The sequence below is a fragment of the Anser anser genome, assembly GCF_964211835.1.
Source record: "Anser anser genome assembly, chromosome: 3".
NCBI classification, from domain to species: domain Eukaryota; kingdom Metazoa; phylum Chordata; class Aves; order Anseriformes; family Anatidae; genus Anser; species Anser anser.
Window position 1 is genome coordinate 78,886,570 of NC_139722.1, and position 27,930 is coordinate 78,914,499.

The 27,930-nt window shown below is 40.6% G+C and overlaps 1 protein-coding gene across 1 annotated transcript; it reads left to right on the forward strand.

Moving 5' to 3' along the window:
* ABCB10 (ATP binding cassette subfamily B member 10) lies at positions 1-27,920 on the forward strand. Its single transcript, XM_083831077.1, has 13 exons — positions 1-499; positions 10,307-10,507; positions 10,845-11,047; positions 12,856-12,990; positions 14,008-14,154; positions 14,956-15,091; positions 18,706-18,801; positions 22,989-23,198; positions 23,496-23,575; positions 24,699-24,879; positions 25,104-25,147; positions 26,569-26,603; positions 27,293-27,920. The coding sequence occupies exons 1-13, from the start codon at positions 166-168 to the stop codon at positions 27,594-27,596; spliced, it is 2,106 nt and encodes a 701-aa protein (XP_083687203.1). The 5' UTR covers positions 1-165; the 3' UTR covers positions 27,597-27,920.
* Positions 27,921-27,930: the final 10 nt, after the last annotated feature.

Below are 27,930 nucleotides of genomic sequence, written 5' to 3' on the forward strand. Positions count from 1 at the left end.
CCGGGAGGAGGCCGCCAACCGCAGCCTTATCAGCGCGCCGCAGGGCCGGCCCCGGCCCGGGCCGCCGCGGGGGTACCGGCCCCCGGCCCATGGGCGGCGGCGGCTGCTGCTGCGAGGCGCCTCCTCCTGCCGCACACCGGCGCGGCGGGCACCGCCACCAGCGCCATGTCGGGCTACGCGCCGCGCCTGCCCTGGCTGCTGCCGCTGCTGCGGCGGGCGGCGCCGCCCCCGTGGGCTCGGGCCGCCGCCTTCAGCGCCCCGCCGCGCTCCGCCGCCGCCTGCGGGGCGCCCCCCGGGCCGCCGCCTCCGTGCCCGCCGGGCCGCCGCCGCCTCCTCCTCCTCGCCCCGCCGCGGCCGGCCGGCGGCGCCCCGCGCCCCGTCAGCGCCGCCAGCGCTGAGCCGCCCGGGCCGAGGCGGGGGGAGGCTGCCGGCGGCCCGCCGCGGGTCCCGGCCGGCAGGCTGCTGGCCCTGGCGCAGCCCGAGCGCTGGAGACTGACAGGTACCGGCCGCGGGGCGCCGCGGGGCGGGGCGGGGCGGGGGGGCGCCCGCAGCCGCCCTCCGGATCCTCGGTTCGAGGGGGAGGCGAGAGGTCGGCGAGTCCCGCGCGGCCAACGCGGGGCTGTGCGGTGGGAGTCCGCAGGGTGTCTGTGTGGCAGCAGTCGGAGTTACGTTTGCCGGGAGTTGCTCGCCTAAAACTTTTGAAGATGCTTTTAAAATGCTTTACTTCTGCTGGGTTTCTCTAGGGTGAAGTCAAGCTCCACAGTCACGTATTGCACCTCTCACAGCTCAGCGTCCTCTACACCGAGTAGAAACAAACTGCTCGCGGTATCCCTTCTCGCAGGGATCATGGCATAATAGCTCCTCGTAAAAAGGCGATATCCAACGGTTGTGGGTTTTATTGCTTTTTAAAACACCTTAATGGTGTGCAGCTCGTGTGCTATGTGGCGGCATTAGTCCTGTAGGGCTGCAAAACATAAAACGCCTTAATTATGTGGGGCATGTGTGTGCTATGTGGCAGCGTTAGGGCTCTGCAAAGCACTCGAGCAGTTCCTTCCCACTGTGGATAAGTGGTGTTCCTCTCTGTTACCTTTATTTGGTAACAGCGAAGAGGTGCGGTGGGTAGGCTTCTTCGAAGACGTGTCTTTGAGGAATGTGAAATACTCTTGCAAGTTTTTATTCATAGTGGGTAGCTACAGAACCTCTTTATGTATTAGCATTACACAGCCAAAATAACTTGGATCCAAATGAATATTAAAAAAAAAAAATGGTCTTTCTATGTCATGAGCACCTGCTTCATGCAGCTAATGCAGCTGTCTCGTGTGTGCGGGGTGAAAGCAGGGAAAAATTGATGGATGAAGGGAGTAAAAGTGGTGTTCAGTAAGGCTTCAGTCTTGCTCGCAGTTATTTTTCTTTGCTGGCTTATGAACTAAAAATTAAAATCCCTTTGCTAGTAACTAATGTTCAGCCTATTCGGATTTTGGTGAAGAACCGATCAGAGATTGCCTGCTGAGTTCCAGTGAGGTTCTTGTTTGTTTCCATGCAAAACCTGCAAAAACAAAGAGCCCAGTTGTTTTAAAGAAGGGTTTTAGGATTCAGAGGCTCAGAGCTAGCTGAGAACTCAATTTACCACTGAGTACAATAGTGTGCAATTGTGTTCTAAAATAGGGCTAAGTATCCATCACCTGTGCAGTATCCTGATGTTTTTATCTAAGTAAATTGACTGCCGCAGTTACTAAAAATCAGCTACATGCAATTTTATCTTTTGAGATAACAAAATGGCCTGAATTATTTTTTTTTAATTAACTTGATAATACCAATTCATGAGAATGGGGGGGGGGGGGGTGCAGAACATGCAGAAGTAATAACTACTTTTTTGTTTGTCTTCATTCTGGGAACAAAGTGAGTTTATGTAAAATTTTTCTTCCTTATTGACACATTAATTAAAGCAAAACTTCTGTTGTGAAGTTGTAATAGAGTGAGAAGATGGAAAAGCAAACAAGGAAGGTACCTTGGGTCGTTTTAGAGAGCGGGAATAAAAAATATGGGTAAAAATGCTCTTGTAGGTGGTTGTAAGGAAATCACATATGTGCGTTGTATCTAACACATGTTAAAATACATTTTCTCTTGTTCCTGTAATATCTTTATACTACAAAACTAGTCCTTACAAACTCAGCATCTTTTACCTGTGTTCTCTAAGGAAAGAGAAAGGTTAACGGCTTCACAGTGCGAGACAATGAATCTAGGTGAAACATTTAATTTCCTCTTCAAGCCCATGTAGCAAATGCAATGGGATCTCTTAAGAAGCTTACAGGTGCAGTTTTGTTTTGCAAGAAAGTTGAGCTCTTCCAGACCTCCTGCAGGTTACGCAGCCTGTGGCTGGTAACAGGCTTATGGCATTGCCCCCATGGAGTCGTGTAGCTCTTCCATAATACCGGGCGGCAGGGGCTGTTCTGCCCCGTGTCATCCCACCCTGAAGTTCACAGCCACAGAGGATGGAGCCCTTGCACTGATGTCAGGGCTAGGGAGCAGGGGAGGATGATTTGTGAGGAAGAGCAGCTTGTGCAAGACGAGGTTCACCTGGATGGGTGCAGGGGGGGTACATGGTGTCGGCTGAGGAGGTGCAGAGGCAAAGGGGAAGGTGACTTGCCCTGGCTGGCACCAGAGGAGGTGTTTTCATCTTGTTTTACACACAGCCTCTTCCCCGTCTGCGGTCTCAGGAAGCAGTGGTGTGCTTTGGCCTGACATTGCTGTGTACTGGCATGCAGCACCCCCTGCAATAGTTCCTTCACAGAAGGAGGTACTGGCCCTCCAGAGTCCATTAGAAGGGAAAATAGAAGTGAAAATTACCAAACATTGTACTGCCAAAAATACACGCGCACACTTATCGCAGCGTGATATACCCTATCTTTCATCCTCAGTTACTCCTAGAGCTGGGTACAGCTTAAACAGGACATGTCTGTTAAATTTAGTAGTTCTTAATAACAGGGGTAAAAAGATGATTAAATACTACAATGGGAATCTACTCCATTAGTGGCCACATTTTTGTGCAGTGAAATTACGAGTTTTTTAATTCTGTAATACCTCCCAGATTTAACAAAGGTGGAGAGTCGTTTCGAGAATTCTTTATCTAATGTTGTGCAGTCAGTCAGGTAAACCGGTGTCTTCAGCTAAATTCAGTTCCCAGGGAGCAGGATATAGCCATCACTGAAATTACTAAATCCCACTATGTTTGCGAGGCCACAAAAATGCCTTTTCAAAATGATCCTTTTTATTTCTTCCCACCTCCTTGTTTCTCCCTGTGAGAATCTGTCTGTTGCACTTCATCCAAACCGCACGCCAAGTAAACAATAGCTCTATTGAATTGCAGGGTAAGCACAAGAAATTTAGAAATTTTTAATCCAACAGCAAAGTGTGCCCTTTTCCTGTATAACACGGACTGAATCGAAGTAAGAAGGTTCGGTTTGTACTCAGGTCTTCTCTAAAGATGTGCTCAAAGTGTTATTTTGTAAGTTTCATTTTAGAATTTTGGGAATCTTTTTTAGTAGCTTTTTCCCTGTGAGTTAGGGTTGCCATGAAATGAGAGGAATGCTGCCTTGTTCATAATCTGTTTCTTCTGTACTTTGAAGTTATGCCAGGTGATGCACTTTCTCATACTTGAATGCGGAATACTTGAATTGCTGTAGATTTTCCTTTTGTAATTTTTAATAAGGAATAAATTGCTATAAAAAACAATTCTTAAAGAAAGACGATTTAAAAAAAATAAGATCAAAATATTGTACCCAAGAGTACCTGAAGTTTTTACATTTCTTTGTAATGTAGTTCAGAAACTATTTTAATAATTTACTAGTTCCTTTGATTGGAGTAGTGAACAGCTTGAATTTATTTTATCTTTTTTTGTACAGAATGCAGGTAGAAATATGGAGCGCATCAGTTCTGAGTATTACTACCGGAAGACCATAATTTTAGTTATTAAAAAATGTCATCTTGTACAAGCATTATGTCAAGTACTTGAGTAGGAGTATCTTTGAAAACTTATTTTTTTTTTAGTTATTTTAGGAAGTGAAATCAGGCAAATAATATGTATTTAGCTTGTAGTAACTCTTGCATGGTTTAATTTTGAAACTTTTGCTCTTCCAAGTTTTGCAGCATGATTTTGAACATCAGCAGGCAATCCACGCTCCGTTTTAAAGATATGCGTTTACTTCTCCATTTAAAAATTAACTAAAAGACAGACATGCCTTTGAAAAAAATCAGTTTTCACACACTCACTAAAACCTTGATGGTGAGTCAAATTAATTCTGTACTGTGCATAACAGGAAGGAAGCTGGTGGGAGCCAAGGCTTAGAGGCACCAGCATGCCCTTCTCGTCGGAACTTGGATTGAACCCGGCGCTTGTAAATCTTGCTGTTTCATGCTGCCACCCAGTAGCTGGGACATTCCTGGCCGAAATTGAGGTTCACTTCTCAAGTCCGCATAAGTGGCCACTGTTTTCTGGTACTATATTGTGATACTGTAAAGCGGTCTGCTTGTCTAAAAGCAACTCAGCAATCGCGCCTTACCTTGAATTTTCTGAAGGCAATTCTTGTGGTTTTAAAATTGTAATTACTGTATGTATGATATTTACAGGGGTAACGTGCTGATTGTTTTTTCATGTGCCGTGTGCCTTTTGTAGAAATTGAAGAGGCTGAATTCCCTCTCAGTTCCCTCTCTGAATTCCCCCCAGCTTTTCTTCTGATTTTGTTGGGGTTTGTTATTGAGCTTAAAAAAAAGATTTGAGCAGCCTTGTAGCTTTATCACAAAAAAAAAATCAACTTCTTTGGCCGGTTGGTGACAGTTCCTTATCTTAAGTTGGTGGGGAACTGTTAGTGAAGCTGTTTCGCTAGGACGTTGCAGAAACAGTAGCTGCTGGCCTCTGTCATCGATTAGGGGCTTAGGACTTTGTTTGTCTGGGAAATGTCTTTGCTGCACTCTCTGTTTGAGTGAACTGTGAAGATAGAAGGAATAATTGCTAGATTGGTCTGACGTAAAGACCGTCTTCTACACAAGATAAATATGAACAAGTTAAGTGCTTTCATTTTAAACATGTCAAAAGTAAATTTAAAAAAAAAAAAGCCGTACTTCTCCTGCAAACCTGGAGTTATTTTATGACTTTCCAATGTTTGGTGGTTAGAAGCTTGGCTGATTTTTATAGCTGAGGAAAATCAGTATCATGAGAAAACAAAATAGAAATTTTAAATACTTTGCTATTGGAAGGAAGTCTGTTTTTTAAATATCTCTGATTAAACATTGTGAGCCCATAATTTATTGTTTAAGCTATTTTAATGTATAGTGGTAAATACTAAGAAACTTCTAATACTTTCCTGCTTTTCTGAGTGAACTCTGTACTTCTGCTGTACCTGAACTACAGACAGGTCTATTCTCCTGAAATAATAGCCCAGGGAAGGTGCTGAAAACATACAGGGGATTCTGGCCTGGGTAAATAAATGGGCCATCCCTTTGTAGTGGGTTTTGATAGGACAATAAGCTTTTCCTCTCCCCTAGCCCCAGCAAAGTAATTGCTTTTATGTTCTGTGTGTGTGGTTTTACGTTTTGTGTGTGGGTTCCAAAGGTTTTCCACGAAGGCAGAATACGGTGAAGAAGAGGCCTGTTTGTGACAGGCTCTTTGCGGGTGTATTAGAAGACCAGCTTGAGGTACCGTGTATGTTGATAACAACGAATTGTAAAACAGAGATACCGTACTTCTTGAGAGAAAGTGCAGGCGCTTCCTTACAGTCGGTTCGAGTCAAGCCTCCGTCATTGCTCTCAGGCGCAGGTTTTGCACAGCTGTGCAAGGGCCTTCAGGGAGGCCGCGGGCCTTGCTGCCTCCTCCTCCTCCTCTCCTGTGCAAAGCAGCAGTCCTACTTGCTCCTCCCTTGCTTGGGCTTCCTCAAACCACTGTGTTCTGCCTCTCTCGTTAAGTATCTTCTCTGAAAGCTCTTCTACAAACCCTCTGTAGCCTGTTGTTATTTCGTTTGCTCTGTAGCAAAGGACTCCTGGCAGGTCAGTCCTGCTTGCTCACGGGAGCCTCGGTGAGGAGCTCCTGATGATGATTTCTGTGAATCCCGAACATGTCATGACTCGAAGAGCAGGCTTTCTTCAAGATGATAGACTTCCCTAAGTTGCATCATGTAAATGTGCTGAGCACAAGGGATGCACCCAGCCGATACTCTGGGGCTCTCTCCAGCACTGGCATCTATCTCTCTGTGCCCTTCAGACCCTGATCTTATTCCTAAGAGAGACAGGCTATACCTTTGAAATAACATCTCATTTAATTTCTGTTCCACAGCAGTTTTCTCTGAGAGTTTCTCCAAACTGTTGTTGTATAATCCTGGTCAGACAGATGACCCACAGTATGCCAGCCTTTTCCTGAGCTGTCTTAAAGATATTTTAAGTTGTGCAACGGTATTGTTGGTGTACCAAAGAAAAAAAAGTCTTTGTCGTTTCAAAACTTGAACTGTTCTTTTGTGCTTAAAAAAAAAGAAAAAAAACACTGATCCAATAACCACATCAAACTGTCTTTAGAATCCTCCAATAAAATTTTTCTAAACCCCATAAACATCACAGAAAATAGTAACTTGCAAGATTCAGCATATTGACCACACCTGTAAATTAACACACCTGCACTAAAAGGGCTAGCAGCTTTCCAGAATGTACTGGATATGTCTTATACAGCTGTGCTGTCAGACACACACTGTATTTCTCCCGAGAACAGTATTAGAGTTGTTCTTTAATGATCTAAAGAGGACTGTTAGAAAATCCTTAATTGCTGACAGTGTATTCTGGAAGAAGATTCTATCTTGAAATCATTATTTGCAGAACTGCCTCTTCACAGTGTTGATAACAGCCATTCAGCCTTCCTGCATAATCCAAAACTAATTCCTTGTGGCCAGGATTCCCCAGACAGAAATGTACTTCAGCTACCCAACAAACACGGAATTTATCAGTGGGCCTTTCTACTATAAAATAGCAATGAATGGCCTGATCTCCGTTTGTGTGCAATAGTAGACTTTATTCACCACTCCAAATGCATTTGTGGAAATTCAGTGTTAATCTTAAAAAGTCCCTATGTATTTGAATAAAACTGCACGGATAACTAGTAAAGGACAAGCGTTCTCAGTTTCTACTAGAAGAGCATCTCTCACAAATGCAGAGCTCCGTCCTGCCAGCTCATGTTCAAATGAAACCAGGAAAATGCATGAAATATTCCAGGAGGTAACATCTGTAACCTTACTGAATAGGAAAAGCTAGGTACTGCATTCATTTGCTGTGTCAACATGTGTTGCCAAGCATCATTATTGCGTTGTTTTAATGTCCTTTGTCCCTTGATTGACTTGAATGATCTTAATTCATCTGAGGTCAAATCTTTACTTATTTGTGTTTAAAATTGCTTGCAAGCCTTTCTGGGAGAAGGGCTGTTTCTTTGCTTTGTACTCTTCCACATACTGTACGGGGTGTGAGGGATGCTCTGGTAAGGACCAGCAAAATTAGAGATTTTCATAGCACTCTTGGTGGTGTTCTTGCATGTAGAAAACGGGTATTATGACCCTTCGGAGTCACTCTGTCCCTGTTCTGAAGAGAGATTTCTGATCGCTCTGGCTTGTTATTGCTTGTAAATGCCCCAGTTTATCAGTTGGTGGCCAGTCCTCTGTGCCAAGAGTGTGTCTGTAGTGAAATGAAGTTGCAGATCTGCTGTCAAAAAGCAAACACACTTTAGCTTTAATAGAGAGCATGCTGATCTCTGCAGTGATAAAGGCATCACTTTGCACAGCCATCTAGGTTTCTGTGCAGGCAGACGAGCAAAATGTTTGCTTAAGATTTCCAGCAGGGCTTCTCAGCTGCTCCTGGAGCCAGGTCGCCTTGTCTTTGCCTCTGTTGTCCACCTGATATAGCTCTGGGTTTGTAAGTCCCATTGATTGGCTTCACATTTTCTTTTTCATCTCATAGCCTGCAAAACTGATGTTCTCTAAATATATATGTGTTTTTATATATTTTTTTTCCAGAATGCACTATTTCATTTGACACAATCTTCTAGCTAACAGAGTAGGCTGTGTGAAATGAATGCTATAAAGTTTACTCTGACCTTTTTTTCTGTCAATGACAGCCTCCAGTGTCACCGAAGTGTCTTCGTATCTGCTTGCTGAACACCTCGTACTCCTCCCTTTGGCCACTTATCACAGTGACAGCTCTTCTTTGAGCGGGGAGATAGGACTGTTTGCTGATTACTTTTTCTTTAATTAGTCGACAGTTTAAAAAAAAAAAAAAGATCAACAGCTTGGCATCTGTGCAATTTTCTAGTTATTCCGCTGGTGTAATCAAAGTGAGAGTTTCAATTATGGAACCTCATTTTGCATGTGATTTGTGATTAAATTCTTATAGACGTGCATACTGCTTAAGGGGAAAATTAAAAATAACACTCTGGATTGTGTGAGCCTTCATTTTCAGGGCTGCAGTGTTCCCGTATATTTTTGACACTTTGACTGATATTGCAGTACTTTAGTAGTCTTCAGTTTGCATTAGGTACTGGTATTTACTTTTAGTTCAGTTAAAGCTGCTGGAGGTAATTACAGTGAAATCCATGCTATTCATGAAATGAAGAAGAGCTGAAGGTAAATCCAAGTCAGGAATGCTGTACCACTAGGCAGGCGTAGAGGAATTTTAGCTGTACGCTCCTTTTTCTTTGCTGAATATTTATGTATGTAGCTGTCCAGTTCCATCCATACCTGAGAAAAGGGCTGGACTCATGGACACCGAGCTGCTACACAGCACTGTGACTGTAAAAGCAATGCTTTTGACCATCTTCCCCTGTCTTATAGAGCAGCTTTTCCTGCCAGGAGATGACCCAGCCTTGTTGGATTTTTCCCTGCTGCTTCACAACCTGAATACAGCCCTGCAGCCAGCCTGCTAATAAGGTCACTTGTTTGTGTGAAGCTTTAGCTACTGAATAATATGTTCATGAGACTTGTCTGTGTCATGGGTTACATAGGTTTGCAGCAGCAGTCGTTTGCTTTCTACTCTGGCTTTGTACAGTTTCTGTAGCTTCAAGCTAAAGCGTTTGCTTCAGGTGGTGGTGGGTATGCAGTTCTTTATATCTTGAATTCTTCATCATAAATGCACAGCTGTATTTACGCTTAAAGTAAAAACTGAAACAAAGCTTTCCGTGTGTGTGTGTGGAGGTGGTAAGGGGCATCACAGCCTCTGTGACAGATGTGAGGCATACTGCTCACAGCAGTGCACTGCTGGGGGCTCTCTGCTCTTGTCATAATAAAAGCAATAACAGAAGCTCATTAAAATGGAAGGAAAACTGGGACAACTCCAGGATTTGCAACAGAGTTCCTTTTTGCCTTTAAAGACATTATCTGCTAGTAGTTTTATAGTAGTCCCATGAATGGTTGCTCAAAGTGTGGGGTTGGCTGTTTGAAAATTATGCTGTATAAATGGCGTTGTTTGTTGTGGTTCAGTGGTTTTCATATCAGGTTTGTTCAGTTTCCAATCAAGAGGATTTTTTTCTAGCTCTCAGCCTTTCAGGCTTGGCTTGCCTTCTCAGAATCAAGCTGTGTTCTTGGCTCAGGAAAGTTCTTTGCAGAATAAAGTTCGTAAGGCTAAGTCTTGGTCCAGTGCAATTTTAATACGCTGTGACACAACTTCGAACAGTTACACAGGTGATCTTGCAATTCCAACAGACTTCTGTTTGTACGTACACTGTTTTTCTTTGAGACCAGCAATAGTGAAGAGTAAAACAAAAATGTATTAAATTCTTGCCCATCAAGAGTAAAACACATTTATTTGCAAATAAAATTGTATGGTTTAGAAGGTTCTCAAATGGATCTTTACTTCAGTCCATTGTTATCTCAGACTACTGGAAGCCTTAATATGATGATATGGTAATAAACATGAATAATGAAATACAAACCAAACTGGAGTGAAGGATTGTTTGTGAGATATGGAAAACTTACTGACTGTTGTGCTGTCTAAGTGTGGAAAGTTAACTTTGTCGAGCGTAAGGGGAAATGTCAGACAAAAGGAACAATTCCAGGGCTGTGATTATATGGAGAGGCTTTCAGGATTTTAATACGTACCTTGCCTAAGTTAATTTCTACAGTGACTTAAAATATCCCATTCAGAATGGGGCCTAAAAGAATGTTGATTATTTAGTGCTGGCTCTCACGAGCTTAATAGAAATTTCAAGAGAAAAAGTATTTCATATGTATTATTAATGATCTTGCAAATTCAGACTCTTTTTCCTTGCCTTTTCCATGTTGATTTGCAGCTGCTGTTGGCTTTCTGACAGTTTCCAGTGTCATTACCATGTCAGCCCCTTTCTTTCTGGGGAAAGTTATTGACGTTATTTACACAAATCCCAGCGAAGACTTCACGGACAGCCTGTCCAGCCTGTGTGCCTTGCTGAGCGGAATCTTTTTATGTGGTGCTGCTGCTAATGCTACTCGTGTCTACCTCATGCAGACTGCAGGTAAAAACAAAAAAGTGGACCTGTGAGTTACCTTGTTTTCACAGAGTCAACATATCTAGTGATCTGAAATGAATTCTTGGCACCGGCTAAGAAATTGTCATGGAATCAGTACCTTTTCTTACCAGATCAAAGGTATATTAATAGTGAAAAGATAAGCATGCTGAAATAATTGTTCAGTTTTGTTTACTGTTACGTGATATCTCAAAGCTCCCCCTCCAGTGGTATGTTAAAACTCTGTAACATGACTGGTTCAGTGTTGTAGAGTTCAGCGATTTCTATATGGCTGGTGTGTGTAAAGTCTTGTATGCCATGCTTGACTGCCTTCTGTTTCTGACAGGACAAAGAATTGTGAAACGTTTGCGAACAACGTTGTTCTCCTCTATTCTGAAGCAAGAAACTGCTTTCTTTGACAAGACCAGAACAGGAGAGCTGATAAACCGCTTATCTTCAGATACAGCGCTCTTGGGCCGTTCGCTGACCGAAAACCTTTCCGATGGGCTCAGAGCAGCAGCTCAGGCATCTGTGGGGGTTGGAATGATGGTAGGGTGGTCTCCTCCTTGCTTGTTGCTTCTTGCGGTTTCATCTTTGTTTCGCTTCTGTTTGGTAATGTGTGAATGCCATTCAGTCCAGCAACTGTTGTGTGTTCTTGGATCCAAGTGTATTTCATTCGTTATTAACGCATACAATAACCTTTGTGCGCTGCATTGCAAGAGATGGTGTGCTTATAGCCACTTGATGTTTATTCATGAGCCAAAATATGGAGCCAAAAAATGGAGAACGAAGGTTTGAAATTAACTACTCTTGTTTCCCTAATTTATCAAGTGAAATTGTAGACAAATAATTGAACTCCATTCTTACTGAAGATATTAAAATAAGTGATAATGTTCCCATGATTGTAGGTAGAATAAGGTGTGAGGGGCCTGATGTGAAAGTCGTTGAAGTTTGTTGATTCTGGGTAAAGCCTAGGTGAGCAAAAACAGCACTGAACTTCAAATTACCACTGAAGATTTTTATGAGTGGTAGTCTTTCAGCTTTAATCTGTTAATAAAGAACATAGAATCATATAATAGAATCCTAGAATCATCTCAATTAGAAAACACCTTCAAGATCACCAAGACCAACCATCAGCCTCCCATCACTAAACCACGTCCCTTGCTGCTATATTTAGGTAGAAAGCATGTTAGCAAAAACTTTGGTGCAGTGCACCAGTCAATATTCCGCAGTGGTCAGTTGGTTTACATAAAAGTCTGACTTCCCATGTTGGTTTCTGTGGTATGAGTTTTGTTATGCTTATCTGAGAGAAGATATGCTGGTGGCAATTATCTTGAATGAAAGTATGGTAACTTCTGCCATCTACCTAGTGATAAAAACAGAGAGCAAAAAATTTCAATACAAATAAACAAACAAAAACTTCCAAGACTGATGTTATTAGAAACAGGTAACAGTTTCCATTATGAAGCTTTAAAGCTTTAATGCTTTGTTGCTGATAACAAGTATGGTTTTCTGTCTTTATCTAAGCCAATAGAGTCTAAGGTTTATGGTACCATAAGTTAACTGGAATAACCATATATAAAGCACCTTGCTTAAAAATGCTACTGTGATGCAGTCTTAAAAAGTGGACTATAAAGATTACCTAGAAAGAGGGATTATTATAGAATAATTATAAAGCCTGTCAAATCAATTTTGAAAATTTTTTTTTTTGAGATTTGTCTGGTTTGATTACAGAAAGCAAAATGAAGTGAAAACATATTAGATCTAATGTTAAGAAATCATGAAAAGAATCCATTTAGGAGCTTTAATGATGATTGCTGTTACGAGTGATAAGGTTTTGCAACATTAAATCCATTATTCCAGGTTATGACCATGAGTGCCAAGGAGTGCTGGTGACTCTACCTGTTCCTCAGTTACCTCAAAGTACTGTATGATGTTTCTCTACTTGAACTTTCTGTATTACACCATTTATTTAAAAGTTGTGACAGCACTTTAGAAACTATGTAATAGCTTGTGTCTTTCAGCATTCCCAGGAGATTTCCTGGTAGGCTTGTTTACTGGCAGGTTGAGACACTTCGCTAAGCCCACACAGCGAACCACTGAGAAAGCTGGAAATGAAATCCAGACCACTTGACTTTTAATCCTTTGTTCTAGCCATGGGATACATTCCCCAAATGCTATGGAGGAATAGATATTTCGCCTGGAAGAAATAAAACATGATAAATGAAAGCGTGGCAGCACTAAATTACAATCTTACTAATTTCAGAAAACTCTAGTGAGGGAAGCTGCAATTCAGTACTCCAGTGGCTTATTTTTAATCTGAACATAAACCCCTGATACATACCTTTTTCTTCTAGTTTTTTGTGTCTCCTAGCCTTGCTGCATTTGTTCTGAGCATTGTGCCACCCCTGGCTGTCCTGGCTGTGATTTATGGAAGATACTTGAGAAAACTTACTAAAATGACCCAAGATTCTCTTGCAGAAGCAACACAGGTAATCTTGTAGCAGATAACTTTCTAGCTAACTTCAAAGTTGCTCTAGTGTACTTAGGTTAGCATCTCTGAAGTTACAGATATTCTGAAGATAATTGTACTGTTCGTTGCCCTAAGGCCTGCTGTGCCTGTAGTTTTGCACCTGGACAGTGTGAAAGCTAAACTTTAACACTTATCCATAGATCTCAAAAACAACAGTGCTTTGGGGGGTGGGGTGGGGAAACAAACAAAAAAACCCACTATCCATACATCATAAGGTGCCTTGGGAATTAAGAAATGTGCATTGTGGAAAGGATAAGGAGATTAGGCTAGAACTGTGTGACAGCATCAAAAAAATCAATCTGTGAAGCCCTGTGTAATTTAGTACCTGGGTCTGACAAACACTTTTCTCGGACTATGGTTATTAGCTTGAAGCCATCAAACTCATAGTTAAAATAGCCGTAGTTGTCAGCTGTTGTAAACTTGGAATGTCCTGAATAGGACTTGTGTAAATTGACTCTGCAGTACAACAGTTCTCTCTTCTATTCATCTCCCTTGTCCTATATCAAAAGGAAGCTCACGTCTTTGAAAACCATGCATGGGAGTTCACATGAACAGGCAATTTTAGTGTTCTATTCAAATCTTCAGGTTGAATGGGGTGTGGATGAATAATTATATTTTAATCTCATATTTTTAATCCCAAAAGGGGCCTTGTTTTTTGTCAGACCATCACAATGTCTATTAACAACTTAGTCTAACTGGTTACAGTTGAGGTCATTTTAGAATTATTACTTTGCTGTTTATAAGTTAAAATACGGAGTTGGAATGGGGCATTACTAGTTTAAATTAATTCCCAGTGCTGCTTTGTTTAAATGAGTGGAATTGTTTCAGGAAATAACTGCAAGGAGGGCACGAGAAAATTTCCAGTGGTATCCGAAGGAATGTATTTGGAGATACTGGCTTAACTCTCGAATGGTCTATAATATGAACTTTCAAAATTCTGTGTCTGCGTGTATTTTTGTTTTTTGCTTTAATCTAGTTAGCTGAAGAGCGTATTGGAAACATACGAACAGTTCGAGCCTTTGGGCAAGAAATGGCTGAAATGCAGAAATACACCAATAAAGTTGATTATGTGCTACAGTTGGCTAAAAAAGAGGCACTAGCTCGGGCAGGCTTCTTTGGAGCAGTAAGTATGCCCTGATGAAAGAAACCAACCATGCTATTCCAAGCATCAATTATTTTAATATTCACGAGGATACTTACAAATCTGCAAATAAATGAATTGAGTGTAAATTGAACCTACATAGAAGTGTGGGAATACTGTACTTAAATCAGTCTAAATTGCTGTGAAACTGCACCCCAAGATGAAGTGGTATGATAAAGCAAGTTTAAGCCTCAATTTCTGCCCCACACCTTCCCTGGCACTATTTATCTAAGCCCATAACTTTTATTCAGGGAACTAAACCAGTGGAAACCTTTCACCCACCTTTGGTGTTTTACAGGTTTGGCTTCCTGATGAGATGAGCACCCGTGCCAAGGAAACTGGGGAGTGCATGGATAGGGGAGGGGGGATGGGATTGCATTTTTCTGTACCGCTTGCAGTGAATACATTTAACAGTTAAAACTGCAGCCTAACTGCAGACTATCAACTCTGCTCCTTGAATTATGCCAATGTTTGGCATTCCTTTCCATCACGAGGAATGAGATTTTTCTTTTTTTTTTTTTTCTTAAAAGGGGCGGTGGGGTTGTTCTTTGAACACTTGTTGGATAACACACCATAGTGCTGCTGGGCTGTTCTGTTGGGCTGTCAGCTCGTTTGGGGTTAGAGTTGGTTTTGCTTGAATTTAACTTAGTACTCCAAAACTATATATACACTTAGTATGGGAATTGTTTTATTAGAAGGAAAATTCTGAAACAGCATTTTAGAGGATGAAGTTTAGGATGTGTGTGACAAATCTCACTTTTCCTTTTTTTTGTTTTTCCTTAGACTGGTCTTTCTGGAAACTTAATTGTCCTCTCAGTCTTGTACAAAGGAGGATTACTGATGGGCAATGCCTACATGACAGTTGGTGAACTCTCTTCGTTCCTTATGTATGCCTTCTGGGTTGGAATAAGTATTGGAGGTATGGAATAAGAAATTAGATCTTGTTCACATCAAAGCATTACCGTCAGTATGGGGGCGGAAGGGAAGAAGCTCTTAAAAGATCTGGCTTACTTAAAACGTCTTCTCAAAATGATTTTCCCAAGAAATCATACTTTTTTTTATGAAGAGTTAATGAAAATAGTAATTTATAACTTAATGTAAGCTTTATATGTTCCCAAAAGAATACAGAGGTTATTTTTTTCAATGTGGATATGCAATAGATAAGTATTGCTCTTGTTTTCTTTGGATCTAAACTAAGATATTTGGCATGTTTTTTAAAGAAATAGTATTTGTTTGTTTGTTTTAAAATGGTTTCCTGTGTTAAACGCAGTCTAGTTAGAAAGGCATGTAGAATTTACCTGTAACTCAATATAAAAAGCGTCTTGAGCTGGAAAAAGTAAATAAAATGCCAGCAGAACACTACATTCTGGTGCTAACCTTTTGTTTTACCTTTCTGGCTGACTCCTTTCTGAAGCTCAGACTCTGTAATCTACTGGCCCAGAAACAAACTGTTCATCTCTTTGAGAGAGCAGTCTTCACTACTGCATGCAGGCAAAAATGAAGATAAGGTACTTTGAAGCTTGATAACTGATTGGAAGGGCTCTTCTTTAAAATGAGTGTTGCTTCTGATAGATCGGCAGGGCAGTGCAGCTCATCTGTACTCCTATTTTCTAAGGCAAAGCCTGATATCGTGGGAAGCACAAAATGTGCCTGAAGGCAAAATTCACAAAACCTGCTTCCGTGGATATCAAAGTCGCTGTGGCACCCATTCCAACCACCAAAACCCCTATCTTCTTTTTGAATCATTCAAGTCTGGTCAACAAACAGATACCTGGCACTTTGAAAATGTGGGAAAAATGAATATTAAAGATATAAAAATAATGTTAGGCACACTAAAAAATATGTTTGACTAATATCTGCAATAAAAACATATTTTTAAATTCTACTTAAGATTAATTTGTGTCCAGTTCTGGGTTCCCCAGTACAAGAGGGGCATAGAACTACTGCAGCGAGTCCAGGGGAAGGCTGCGAAGATGTTTTGAGGACTGGAGCACCTGTTGTACAAAGGACAGGCTGAGAGAACTGGGCCTGTTTTGCCTGGAAAAGAGGAGTCTGAGGGGAGACCTCATCAATGTGTATAAATATCTGAAGGGAGGGTGTCAAGAAGATAGAGACAGTCTCTTTTCAGTTGTGCCCAGCAACAGGACAAGAGGCAATGGGCACAAACTGAAGCACAGGAAGTACGAGTTGAATATGCACATATCACAGCATTTCTTTACTGTGAGGGTGACAGAGCACTGCAACTCGTTGCCCAGAGAGGTTGTAGAGTCTCCTTCTCTGGAGATACTCAAAACCCGCCTGGATGCCATCCTACACAATGTGCTCTAGGTGATCCTGCTTGGCTGAGGGGCTGGACTAGATGACCTTCAGAGGTCCCTTCCAACCAAGGACATTCTGTGATTGAGGAATACAGTTCTGCACAGAGCTCATTCTCAGAGTCATAGAATATCCTGAGTTGGAAGGGACCCACAAGGATTGTTAAGTCCAACTCCGGGCTCTGCACAGGACCACCCAAAACTCAACCCATATGTCTGAGAGCGTTGTCCAGGTGCTGCTTGAACTTGACAGGCTCAGTGCCGTGAACACTGCTCTCGGGAGCCTGTCCCAGTGCCCGACCCCCCTCTGGGTGCAGAACCTTTCCCTAACACCCAGCCTGACCCTCCCCTGTCCCAGCCCCAGGCCGTCCCCTCAGGTCCTGTCGCTGTCCCCAGAGAGCAGAGCTCAGCGCCTGCCCCTCCGCTCCCCTCGTGAGGGAGCTGCAGGCCGCCATGAGGCCTCCCCTCAGCCTGCTCTGCTCTGAGCTGGACAAACCAAGGGACCTCAGCTGCTCCTCAGGCATCTTCCCCTCTAGATCCTTCATTTTTGTAGCCCTCCTTTGGACATTCTCTGATAGTTTTATGTCCTCCTTGTGCTGTGACACCCAAAATCGCTCACAGTGCTCAATGTGAGGCCGCCCCAGCACAGAGCAGAGCAGGACTATCACTTCCTCGACCAGCTGGCAGTGCTGTGCCTGATAAACCCCAGGTTTTTCCTTTTGGCTGTCAGGGTGCACCGTTGGCAAGTTGAACGTGAGTCATCGACCAGAACCCCCAGACCCATTTCCATGGGGCTGTTCTCCCATCTCTGCTTTGTCTACGTCTTCGTGAGGTGACCATGCTCATCAAGTAACGGACCAATATTATCTCTGGTCCACCTTTTGCTGTTAACATGTTTTAAAAAGTCCTTTATATTGTCCCCCACAAGTACTTGCTAGTTTCAACTCAAATTGAGCTTTGGCTGCTTGAACTTTCTCCCTACACTGGCAAACAGCAACACTGTAGTCCTCCTACCTCAATTCCAGTGGCTGTACGCTTTCTTTTTCTGTCTGAGCCATAGAAGAATATCTCTGCTCAGCCAAGTCAACCTTCTGCCCTGCCTGCTTGGCTTCCAGCATTTTGGAATTGCCTATTCCTATGTACTTAAGAGGTGGTACTTAAAAATTGACCAGCACTGATAGACCCCAATGCCTTCAAAAGCAGTTTCCCAGGGAATCCTGCTAACTAGTTCCCTGAGCAACCTGAAGTCTGCTGTCCCCATATTCAAGGTTGAAGTTTTGGTGGCAGTTCCTTGAAGAATAAATCATCAGTGTTATCATCCTGGCTGGGTAACCTATAGACTCCCACAGCAAAATCCACCTCATTTGCTTGTCCCTTACTACTTACCCAGAGGCTCTCAACTGTGTCATTGTCAACTGTGAGCTCTGTACAGTCCAGCCCCTCCATTATGTACATCATGGGGACTCAGAAGTAAAGCTGTTGTGCCACAAGGTGCCTGCCTTCCTTGACACCTACAAACAGAAATCTGCTGAGCGCTAAGTTTGCTTAGTATATGTCATCATCAGTACATACAGGAGTTCATCCAGTGAGCTGTGAAGTTCGTCGTATAATCTGGAACATTGCCCCTTCTTGTGTTTGCTGTAAGCGTTTTCTGTTTACAATAGTTTACTGTAAGTGTTTTCTACCAAACACTGAAGACAGGTGGCAAAAATTGAAAACATTTTCTACTTAGTATTTGCTGTCCATATTATACAATCTTATTTTTTATGAGTGGTTGTGAATATGCAAACCTGGGTGTCTCAGTTTCAAGGGGCTGTGTGAGACTCATGCCTTCTCCTCCATGCTGTGCTATAGACTGCAGAAGGTTTGGGTTTTTCTTCCAAGTAGATAGCTTCTCGCCAAGGCCAGTGCCTTGTGTGGCCACCTTTCAGATAGTGCTCCGCAAAGCATGCTTTGCTTTTGAATAGACACAAGCTTTGATGTTTTAACTTCAATTTGTTTCCTTCAGAATGATATTTTTTTTCAAAGATACAAAAAATGGTGAATAAAGGTTGTTGGTAGCTCTCAAGTGAGACTAGATAGGATTCAAACCAACAAGTCTGATGATGTATTGGAGTAAGAGATCCCCTGTGTGTGTCCAATGCTTCAATGTTGATATAACACAAAGTTAATGTCTCCTAATGTCTTCCATTCATAATTCTCTTCTGATTTTGTTTAGGTCTAAGTTCCTTTTATTCCGAACTAATGAAAGGATTAGGTGCTGGTGGACGTCTATGGGAACTTATTGAGAGGAAGCCCCAACTTCCATTTAATGGTGGGTCCTTGGTTTGTTATTGTTTATAGGTTGACTTTCTTCTGTACTTCAGAAAGAGGTGTGTAATACTTAAAGGTAGTATTAACTTAAAATTTTCAGAAAGAAACAAGATACAATGGTAACTTTTCTGCCTTTTCCTAACTATGAAACAGATGATGAAAATTTCCTTTAATTAAGCTCAAAATTTCTTTTGTTTTGTTTTCTTCCTTTTTTTAACTAATTCAGGATATGCTTTTAAATATATTACTTTGAAAGTTATGTGACTGAGGACATGCTCATTTCTAGCTCCTTGCTTTGATGTCAGCACCGCTTTCTCTTGGATCAGCTTTAGAGTTAAGAGTGGAAGGAAGAAAAAGAAGGGAGGAGCTCTGTATGAGATGGCTGTATTTCATATTTTCACTAAAAGGCTTACCATGCGCATCTCTAATGGCTAAGAAATTAGCAGTCTGAAAAAAGAAGCTTTCAAAAACAGGTATTTTTCATTAAGAGTATATCAAGTTTATGCAAACAATTCATATCAATCCAGTGAAAATGGTTCCTTAGCGTCAACTTGAAACCTCACTTGCAAGCACAGACAGTTTGATGCCCTTGAGCAGCATGCCAAACTGAACTTTTAGCTTTTCTGCTGTAGGAGTTGGGGGGCTAAGATATGACTAGGGAATTAAAAGAAGGAAGGGAGCCGAGATGGAAAGTCCTTCTTGGGAGAGCATAGGATGTACAGGTACAGCAATTGTGACTTCTGAAATAATTTACGGCCCTCTCCTCGCAGTAGCACTGCCCACATTGCCCTCTTCTTTAGAGGGGGAAAGAGCCATTCTGGCACATGGTTTACCTAAATCACCCATGGGTAGGGGAGTTATGGGTCTCTTTGCATGAGCAGCTTGCCATACCAGGCAGTCTCCTTGCCTGGCATGTGTGGTGTTGGACCTGGTTCCATGGGCATAGTGTTTTTTTGATATAACTACAGTGTTCTAAGCCATGAACAAAGAAGTTTTGAAGGGGAGGTAATGTCCTTGATGTCCTTGACATTGCTGGGAGTGTGAAGAAAAACATTTTTTGTGACAAATCAGTCATTCACATCTGACTTTTTGTGGGCTGCTTTAGGCCTAAAGATAGATTTGCATGTCTGAAATCACATCTGTTTTTATCAGTAGGTTTACAGAAAAAAGTGCTCACCTTTGAGAGGTGTTAGGTTTTATAGAGGAATAACTTGCTGATGTAGTTGTCAAATTCCCAAAAGAAGATACGCAAACACCATCTATAAATCTGCCTTTTTGCCCGTGTAATTTTTTTTTTGTCAGCAACACTTAATTCACAGCTCTATTTTTTAGAAGCCACACGATGCCTTCCAGTGTATAAACGGCTTTTGCTTGTTTCAAAGTAGTTCACTGAGCTGCTTGTAGAAGACAATTTCTGTGTGAATTTTTCTTTCATCAGCTGCATTGCATTAAGCAGAAATCATACACAAGTTTTGTCCAGCTCTGCATGCTGATAACAAATGCAATATAGTAGAGTCTAGGTGAGCTGTCAGCACTGTAGTTACTCTCTAATCTTTATCTGGTTCTCTAATTTGGAAACTTTGTAAGGGCTAGCGTAAGAGGAAGAGGAGAAAACATTCAACAGACCTAACAGATTTTTTGAGTGAGCCATGGTTTAGGGAACTGAGTTTTATCTTTGAGTTGTTTGATGCAGAGGGGTGTTTTTGAAATACTCAGCTTCAGTTGGTTGGTTTTTTTTTTTTTTTTTTTTTTCCCAGCTTCTGTTTCCCTGTACTGGAATTACTGGGGTTCTTAATTTGACTGACACCAAGGCACAGTCTGGGCTTTGTCTCATTTCTCTTCACAGCTGCAAGCCTGTGTCTGTAGGATGCTTTTCAGTGCATAAAGGCCTTACTTAGGCAATTAAAAGTACCGTTGTCTCGAATAGATGGAAGTAGAGACTTAGAATAAAACCCATTGGCGCAAGAGGTAACCACCAACTGGAAGGGATAGCTAGACGTTCCTGTCTTTACTAAGGAAGTTACCTTAAACTTCCTACCATGACAGAGAATTATCCAGTGTTGCACTGCAGCATGCTGTGCCCTATGTAGACGTAGTGCAACTGTTGATTTCATCATCATTTGGATGTGATATTTTTTTTTAAATATGGATTATTTCAGTGGTCTTCATCTTTATGGTGGTATCGGGGCAGAGTAAGCAGTAGTATTGGGGAAGAAGTTGGCTTTCCCCCTGAAGGTATTGAATTGTTTAATTATACCAATCCAGAAAATGTTATTTATTGTATAGAGTGAAAATAAATTGGACAACGTTTCAGACATCTACGTTGCATAGGCTTAGAGAAAATTTCTTTTAGGTTTCCTTTCACTATAAACTAAATACCTAAGAAAGGATATAAACCTTTGTCTCAAGGAACAATTATAGTTGATATATCTACTGTCTTGGCTGCTTAGGTTTTATTTTGACTGAACTCCAGCTATATTATTTTTTCTGGTGACAACAAATATTTCAAGAACTGATGATAATGTCTTTCTTTCCCCCGTCTCTATAATCCAAACATAAATCAAGCACAATCCTGCATATAGCTTTTAGATATTTTTACAAGTAATATGTAGAGGAAGGACTTGTGGTGCCAGACTTCCTGTATTGCAGTAGATTTCAGTGTTGCAGGCCATGTAATAGACTATGCAATAGCTGTAACTGAGAATAAAGATAAGTGATTACTTGTTGGTTTGACATAGTAAGGATTTGGCTGCTAGCAGGGATTTAGCAAATACATTTCTCTTCCCAGTAAAGGGTTTATGGGTTGTTATGCTTTAGGTAGCAAACAAGTTACAATGTGTATGTCCATAGTTTAAAGTCAAGGAAGGAGTTTAAAATTGCACGTGCTTGCCTTTGCCATTTCTGTGCTGCTACCATTAAACTGAAAGTCTGAAGCTTGGGGAAGAGGAAGGAATCTGGGAGAAAGAGAAGCGGTCGAAATGGCTTGCTCTATGAACAGAATGGCTAGTAAAAATCTTGACTGCTAGTGATCAGTGTCTGAGTTCCCTCTCCATCTTCCTCTCCCAGTTACCTGTTTAACCAAATGGGCATGTGATACCATCTGCTGTGGCTGCTTGGGGGTTACATCTGAAAATAATGAAAGCTCAGGGGTGATGTGGCTTTAGCTGAACACTGCTTGGGTATTGCTCTGGTGCTGCCAGTTTTCCCAAAACTGGTAGGAACTTCAAGAGCGAAACTCTGTCAGTTGGTAATGCTGCACCACTGTCAAATTAGCTAACTTTGTATGGACATGTCTTGTTGGGATATACCTGGGCTTGAAGAAATTGTGTTTCTTTGTTTTATCTACTTTTAAGCTTTTTCCAGTACTGTGGTACTTCTTTAAGATAATTGTTAAGTCAAATGTTGTGTTCCAGAAATAAGTTCCTTTTATTTAACTTCGGCAATCATTCATTCATGCTGGTTTGTTATGGTATTTCACAAACTGAAACCTTAGTTTCTCTGAACTGTTGCATAAGAATTACGCCTCTGGACTTTGAATGCTCTCTTGTCCGGAATTTATTATGATATATTTTCCAATTTATAAAAATCCAAGTCGTAAAATTAGCCATTTATGCACAAACCTAGCAACAATTTTGTTCTAGTGACAGTTTTTGCTTAAATGCTAAGCAATTAACAGGTAGGGAAAAGTGAACGCGCTTGTCCAAAGGGGAGGGCATTTCAGGTGACTGTGGCTCAGTGAGGGGGCAGTAAGGGATTTGCAATGTTTATCTTTTTGCATCTCTTCTATGGTAACAGGACTTTGGCCTTCAACAGTGTGTCATTTTATTTCATTGCTCCTAATTGACAAATGTAAATTGCTTCTAATATGTTTAAAAATTCAGATTGTACTAGAAGCAAACACCATAGTCGTTACATATTAGCAAGATGCAAATTATTCCTGTTGCTGTAGCAGCCTAAGGCTTCACTGCTGGTGAGCAACCTGAAATTGCAGTCAGGTGTGAGCAGTGCCCCACGCTGATTCAATCATGGCTGAAATATAATCCCTGTGGGCCGGTGTTGTGACTTGCAGCTATCCCTAGGTTTAATGAGGAGATAGATGTTTCTACTGAGTATCTGTAAAGCAGGTCTAGGAGGTCTGAGCTGATTTTTACTTCTGTTCAAATGTTTCTATTTTATTCTGTCATATAGAGGGAATCACACTAGGCAAATCCACATTCAGAGGCGCTTTGGAATTCAAGAACGTTGAGTTTGCATATCCGACACGTCCAGAAGCATCCATTTTCAAAGATTTCAGCCTTTCCATTCCGGCTGGCTCTGTCATGGCTCTGGTTGGCCCAAGTGGTACAGGGAAATCGACTATTGTATCCCTTCTCCTGAGGCTGTACGATCCTATCTCAGGTATGTTTTGAGTGTTGCTCTCATTTGACAAATGATGCTTTGTGCCTTAGATACACCCTATAAACAAGGAGGGTTCCTGCACTGAGGTCCTGTTGTGACTATCCCACTGATGTAGCGTGCTTCCCTCTGGGGTGTGCAATTACCTTGCAGTGGTGCCTGCATAGCTTTGCCTTTCTGATCTGCCCTGACAAGATGCCAGGTTGTGATTCCCCAGGGGTCTTTGTTCTCAACTGTTCTTTCCGCCTCTTTTCCAGTACATGTCAGAACACACTTGACTTTACTGTTTCTTAATTTAAGGTACTATCACTGTTGATGGCTTTGATATTCGTCAGTTAAATCCACTGTGGTTCAGGACAAAGATTGGAACAGTAAGTCAGGTGAGGAAGAAAAAAATTCTAAATGAATGAAATAATTTTGTCTAAGCAACTTGTGGTGCCTCACTTTTCTTGTTTTTAGCAGTATGTAATCTTGCATCTCAGAGAAAACAATAAAGCTCCTCCTTCTCACCGTAACTGTTGTTATGCATGTCTTATTCTAAAAATAAGTATTCAGAGCTAGCCCCATTATTCTGTAGTCTGTTTTTTTTCTGTAGTCTATTTAATTAGAGAGATACAAACTAGTTGCTGAAAAGAAAAATGTGCATGTGGAGACTGGGAAGTACACTGTCGCAAATTATATGGGTTCAAGTACCTTGATGTTTGCTCTGATTTGTTGAAGAAAGCAACACAAAACTTAACATTTAGTCATGTTTTGTATTAATGGCAGTTACACAATCATATTTTACACAACCATATGAAAAATGACCTGTGCTCAGTGTAATTTCCTGGCAAACACAATTCTCTAACTGGGTATACATTGCATTTCAAAACATCTGCTTTATGTAGTAATGCCACCAAATGCTTTTGTGCAAAAATGATGTTCCTGTGGGCATATTAACATTTTTCTTTTTGAATGTATTTCATTTTATCCAGGCTGGAGTTACCAGAGATTCCATACTATATAGCATGTTTCTTACTTATGTTATACCAGAGCAGACTTACCTTGTTTCAGACATTTTCCCATCACTTGTCCTATCTGACAATCCTTTATTCTATTTTAAGCTTTAATTAAACGCACGAAATGCCATAAAATTTATGTAGAGGTAGTTAAGAGAAGATTCAGTATGTACATGATGATAAGTAGTAAAACATGAAGGGAGATTTTCTGATGTTTGGATGAATAGATCTTTCTGAATTCTTCCTCAAATATTATGAATTGAGGGCTATGTCATGTTTTGTCAGTTTAAAAAAAAAATACTTATTTTTTTCAACTGCGCATTTTATTGTTAGGAGAGTTTTGTTGTGTTTTTGTTTTTGTTGTTTGTTTTGTTTTTAAATCAATGAACTTTAACGTACATACAATGCTGGGTCTTCTAAGTGGGATTTATGTTATTTGAAATATAGACAATATGTGCATGTAATTACAAATACGACATATTATGTACATCTTTGAATTTTTCAGGAACCAATTCTGTTCTCCTGTTCTATTGCTGAAAATATTGCATATGGTGCAGAGGATCCATCTACAGTGACTGCAGAGGAGATTCAGAAAGTTGCTGAAATAGCTAATGCTGCTAGTTTTATCAGAGATTTTCCGAAAGGGTTTGACACTGTAGTTGGAGAAAAAGGCATTCTACTTTCAGGTACATTTTTATTTTATCCTAAAGAAATCTTGCTGCTACAGAGTGAAGCCAAAATTCTATTATTTTTTGTTAATTAGTCTTTTCTGCAAGTCATAGTCCACCATAAATATTAACAAATACTTCTTACATTTCTGTTCCCCTCCTAAATTGCACGTGCCTAATTGTGTTCCGGCCTTCAGTTAAAAGTACTTTATATCTATGAATTTACTGACTTTTTCCCCCAGGTGGACAGAAGCAGCGAATTGCTATTGCTCGAGCTCTGCTCAAGGTAAGACTGCACAACTACTTAACTACTTTGTGGGGAAGGTGAGAGGATTAAAGAGGAGGAAGCCTTTCGATGGGAGGGTTGGAAAAATCTTTTTTTAAAAAAATATATGTACATATATATAAATTTACATCTTTTGTATCAGGGAGTTTGAAAGGTCTGATTGGTTTAAATACAGAAAATTTACTTATGTAAGCGCTTCTTCCTGTCTTTCAGTCATGTTTTTCTAATGATAGTTCTTGCCAAGAGTGATAGTAAATCACAGTATAATGGCTTTCTTTCATAAGACCATGTCAAGGATGAAGGAAGGCTTTAAGAATATGGTGTTAGTAAACTTACATAATATAACTTTGTTCAGTCTCTCTTCAGATCTTTTATGGGTTGTTTTTTTGGCTTGCAGCTTACCAGTGCTATAGATGCCCAGTCTTGATTTTGAGGGGAGCTGGTCTCAATTTGGAGTGACATTAGTTCAGGCACAACATCATGCCTTTTTTTTTTCTTCAAGGGTTGGCATGATTTTAGCTTTAAGGCAGGCTGTGTGCCTGGAGCCGATACTCAGCTGGAACTTTGAGCCTTGTTGAAGCCAACCTAGATTCCTATTAAATCACCCAGGTCTCTATAGCACTCTAGCATGCCTAGTTCTGCTAGATTACTGGGAAATTTTCATTGTACCATTCTCTTTTACCACAAATGCTGAAAAGTCAATTGCATTTCACATCAAGCACAACTCATAGGAGTAGAAATTTTATTTAGAAAAAAAAAAAGTTGTAAAAAATGAGTTGTTGAGATATGTGTGTTGGGGTGCAGTGCTGTCTCTTGATCAAGTAAGTTGATAGTAAAATCTTCAGATTTTAGCTGAAAGAGAAGGAAGTTTGGATTTTATACTGTAGTTCGGAAAAGAATTCTTAGGTATTTGAATGCGGCTGGTCTTTTTGTTTTTTAATTGGGAAGAGTTCTTAAATACTATGTATTTAATCTATGGTGAAGTACTGCTTGTTGGTAGGTTTTTGATATTTTTTGATTCTAGACAGTTATATGTAATAGACTGACTACAAGCAGAGGGTAGTTGAACTCCTGTGAAAGATCTGTGTAACAGCAGTGAATAGGAAATTGAACATCATACTGCAGTGCTGCTGAGTGTACATTAAAAATTGTCTCCCACTGCAGTATGTTTAGTTTGTATCTTTTAAACAGTGATCAGTTAATATGTTCTGTTACTTTAGCTTGCAAAATTTGAAGATGAGTTATTTCTGTTTTGTCCTCTTAGCATGTAGTCTTCTTAAAGTAATGCTTTCTTTGAGTGACACCCAATTCTTTTGATGAAATATGTACTTGGAATTTTCAGCTGTATGAATACTGTTGCTATTGATATGAATATTCAGATGTCGAAGTGTAACTGTAACCAATTTTACTTTCTTCTTTAGAATCCTAAAATTCTTCTGTTAGATGAAGCAACAAGGTAAGAAAGAAAATGGAAACTTAGAAATGATCTATTTGTAAAACTGAGATTTGGGTAGTGTTCCATCTCCTTTATCTGCACGCCCTTGGGCAAATTATCTAGCATCTGACTTCTCCCTGCACACCCCTCCTGCACACCCCTCCTCCATCCCCCTCCTCCCCCCCCCCCCCAAAAAAAAAGGTGTTTTCTAAAAAAAAAAAAAAAGGTGTTTTCTAGGTAAATGTATTAAGATACCTGTGATACGAGCTTTCTTTATGAAGAGTGGAAGGGATAGCTGGTACAGCATATTACAGTATTTCAGTTAACTCTGTAATGTGCAACTTAGCTTTGAAGCAGATGTTTCAAAATCTTTTTGTACCTTTAGTTTAAATGATGAAGTTGTTAGTGTAAAAGAGATGATTGTAGTGCAGCACAACTTTTTTCACTGAATTAATTTGGTATTATTTCTTCATGCATATTTTTGCATATGACAACATGTAACTCATATAACTTGGATGTGTGCACTACACATGTTCGTGTAACTTTTCCTGCAGTTCCATTCGTTCAGCTTCACCAACCATGTCAAGTGTTTGGTGTTTTAGCAAAATATGCCTAATGCAAACAAAACTAACCTGTCCTTAAAATAACAAATACCCTCTTCTCCCCACCCCCTCTTCCTCCACCCCCTTCTGCTGCTTATTTCTTATTAGTGCTTTAGATGCTGAAAATGAATATCTAGTGCAAGAAGCTCTGGACCGGCTGATGGAAGGGAGGACAGTCTTAATTATTGCTCATCGTCTGTCTACTATTCAGAATGCTGATTCTGTTGCAGTCCTTGGTCAGGGCAAAATCCTTGAGTGCGGAAAACATGAGGAACTACTTGCAAATCCAAATGGACTTTTCAGGAAACTAATGCAGAAACAAGCATTTCTTCAGAATAGTGATGCTTTTGCATTAGATGTACAATCTGGAGAAAATAATCTATTAAAAGAAAATGTACGAGAGAATGTATGAGTAATGGAAGCTTACAAACTACAAAGAATATAACTTATGTTTCAGTTATGTAAAGTAAATGTTATATTTTTCCAAAATGTACAAAATATCCTTTTGAAACTTAAATGTGTTTAAACTTTTTATTGAGAGCTTTTTAATAATTATTGTAACTTTTTAAAATGTCCATCACATTCAGACAATTTCAGTGTGTAGATTTTTCTGCTTTGTGTGTTACGTTAATTGAGACCATTTAGACTCTTGTTTGTTGTAATGCACTGTATGATGATGTGCTGCATTCTCAAGTAAAATCAGTATTTTAAGGGGAATTAAATGTCAAACTGATCATTTTCATGTC

Bases quoted from the DNA above. Each gene is read 5' to 3' on its own strand.
- ABCB10 (XM_083831077.1), top strand. From the start codon at position 166: ATGTCGGGCTACGCGCCGCGCCTGCCCTGGCTGCTGCCGCTGCTGCGG. The intron at 11,048-12,855 runs GTAGGGTGGTCT...TTTTTCTTCTAG, and splicing joins CTGTGGGGGTTGGAATGATG to TTTTTTGTGTCTCCTAGCCT. The intron at 23,576-24,698 runs GTGAGGAAGAAA...TGAATTTTTCAG, and splicing joins AGATTGGAACAGTAAGTCAG to GAACCAATTCTGTTCTCCTG.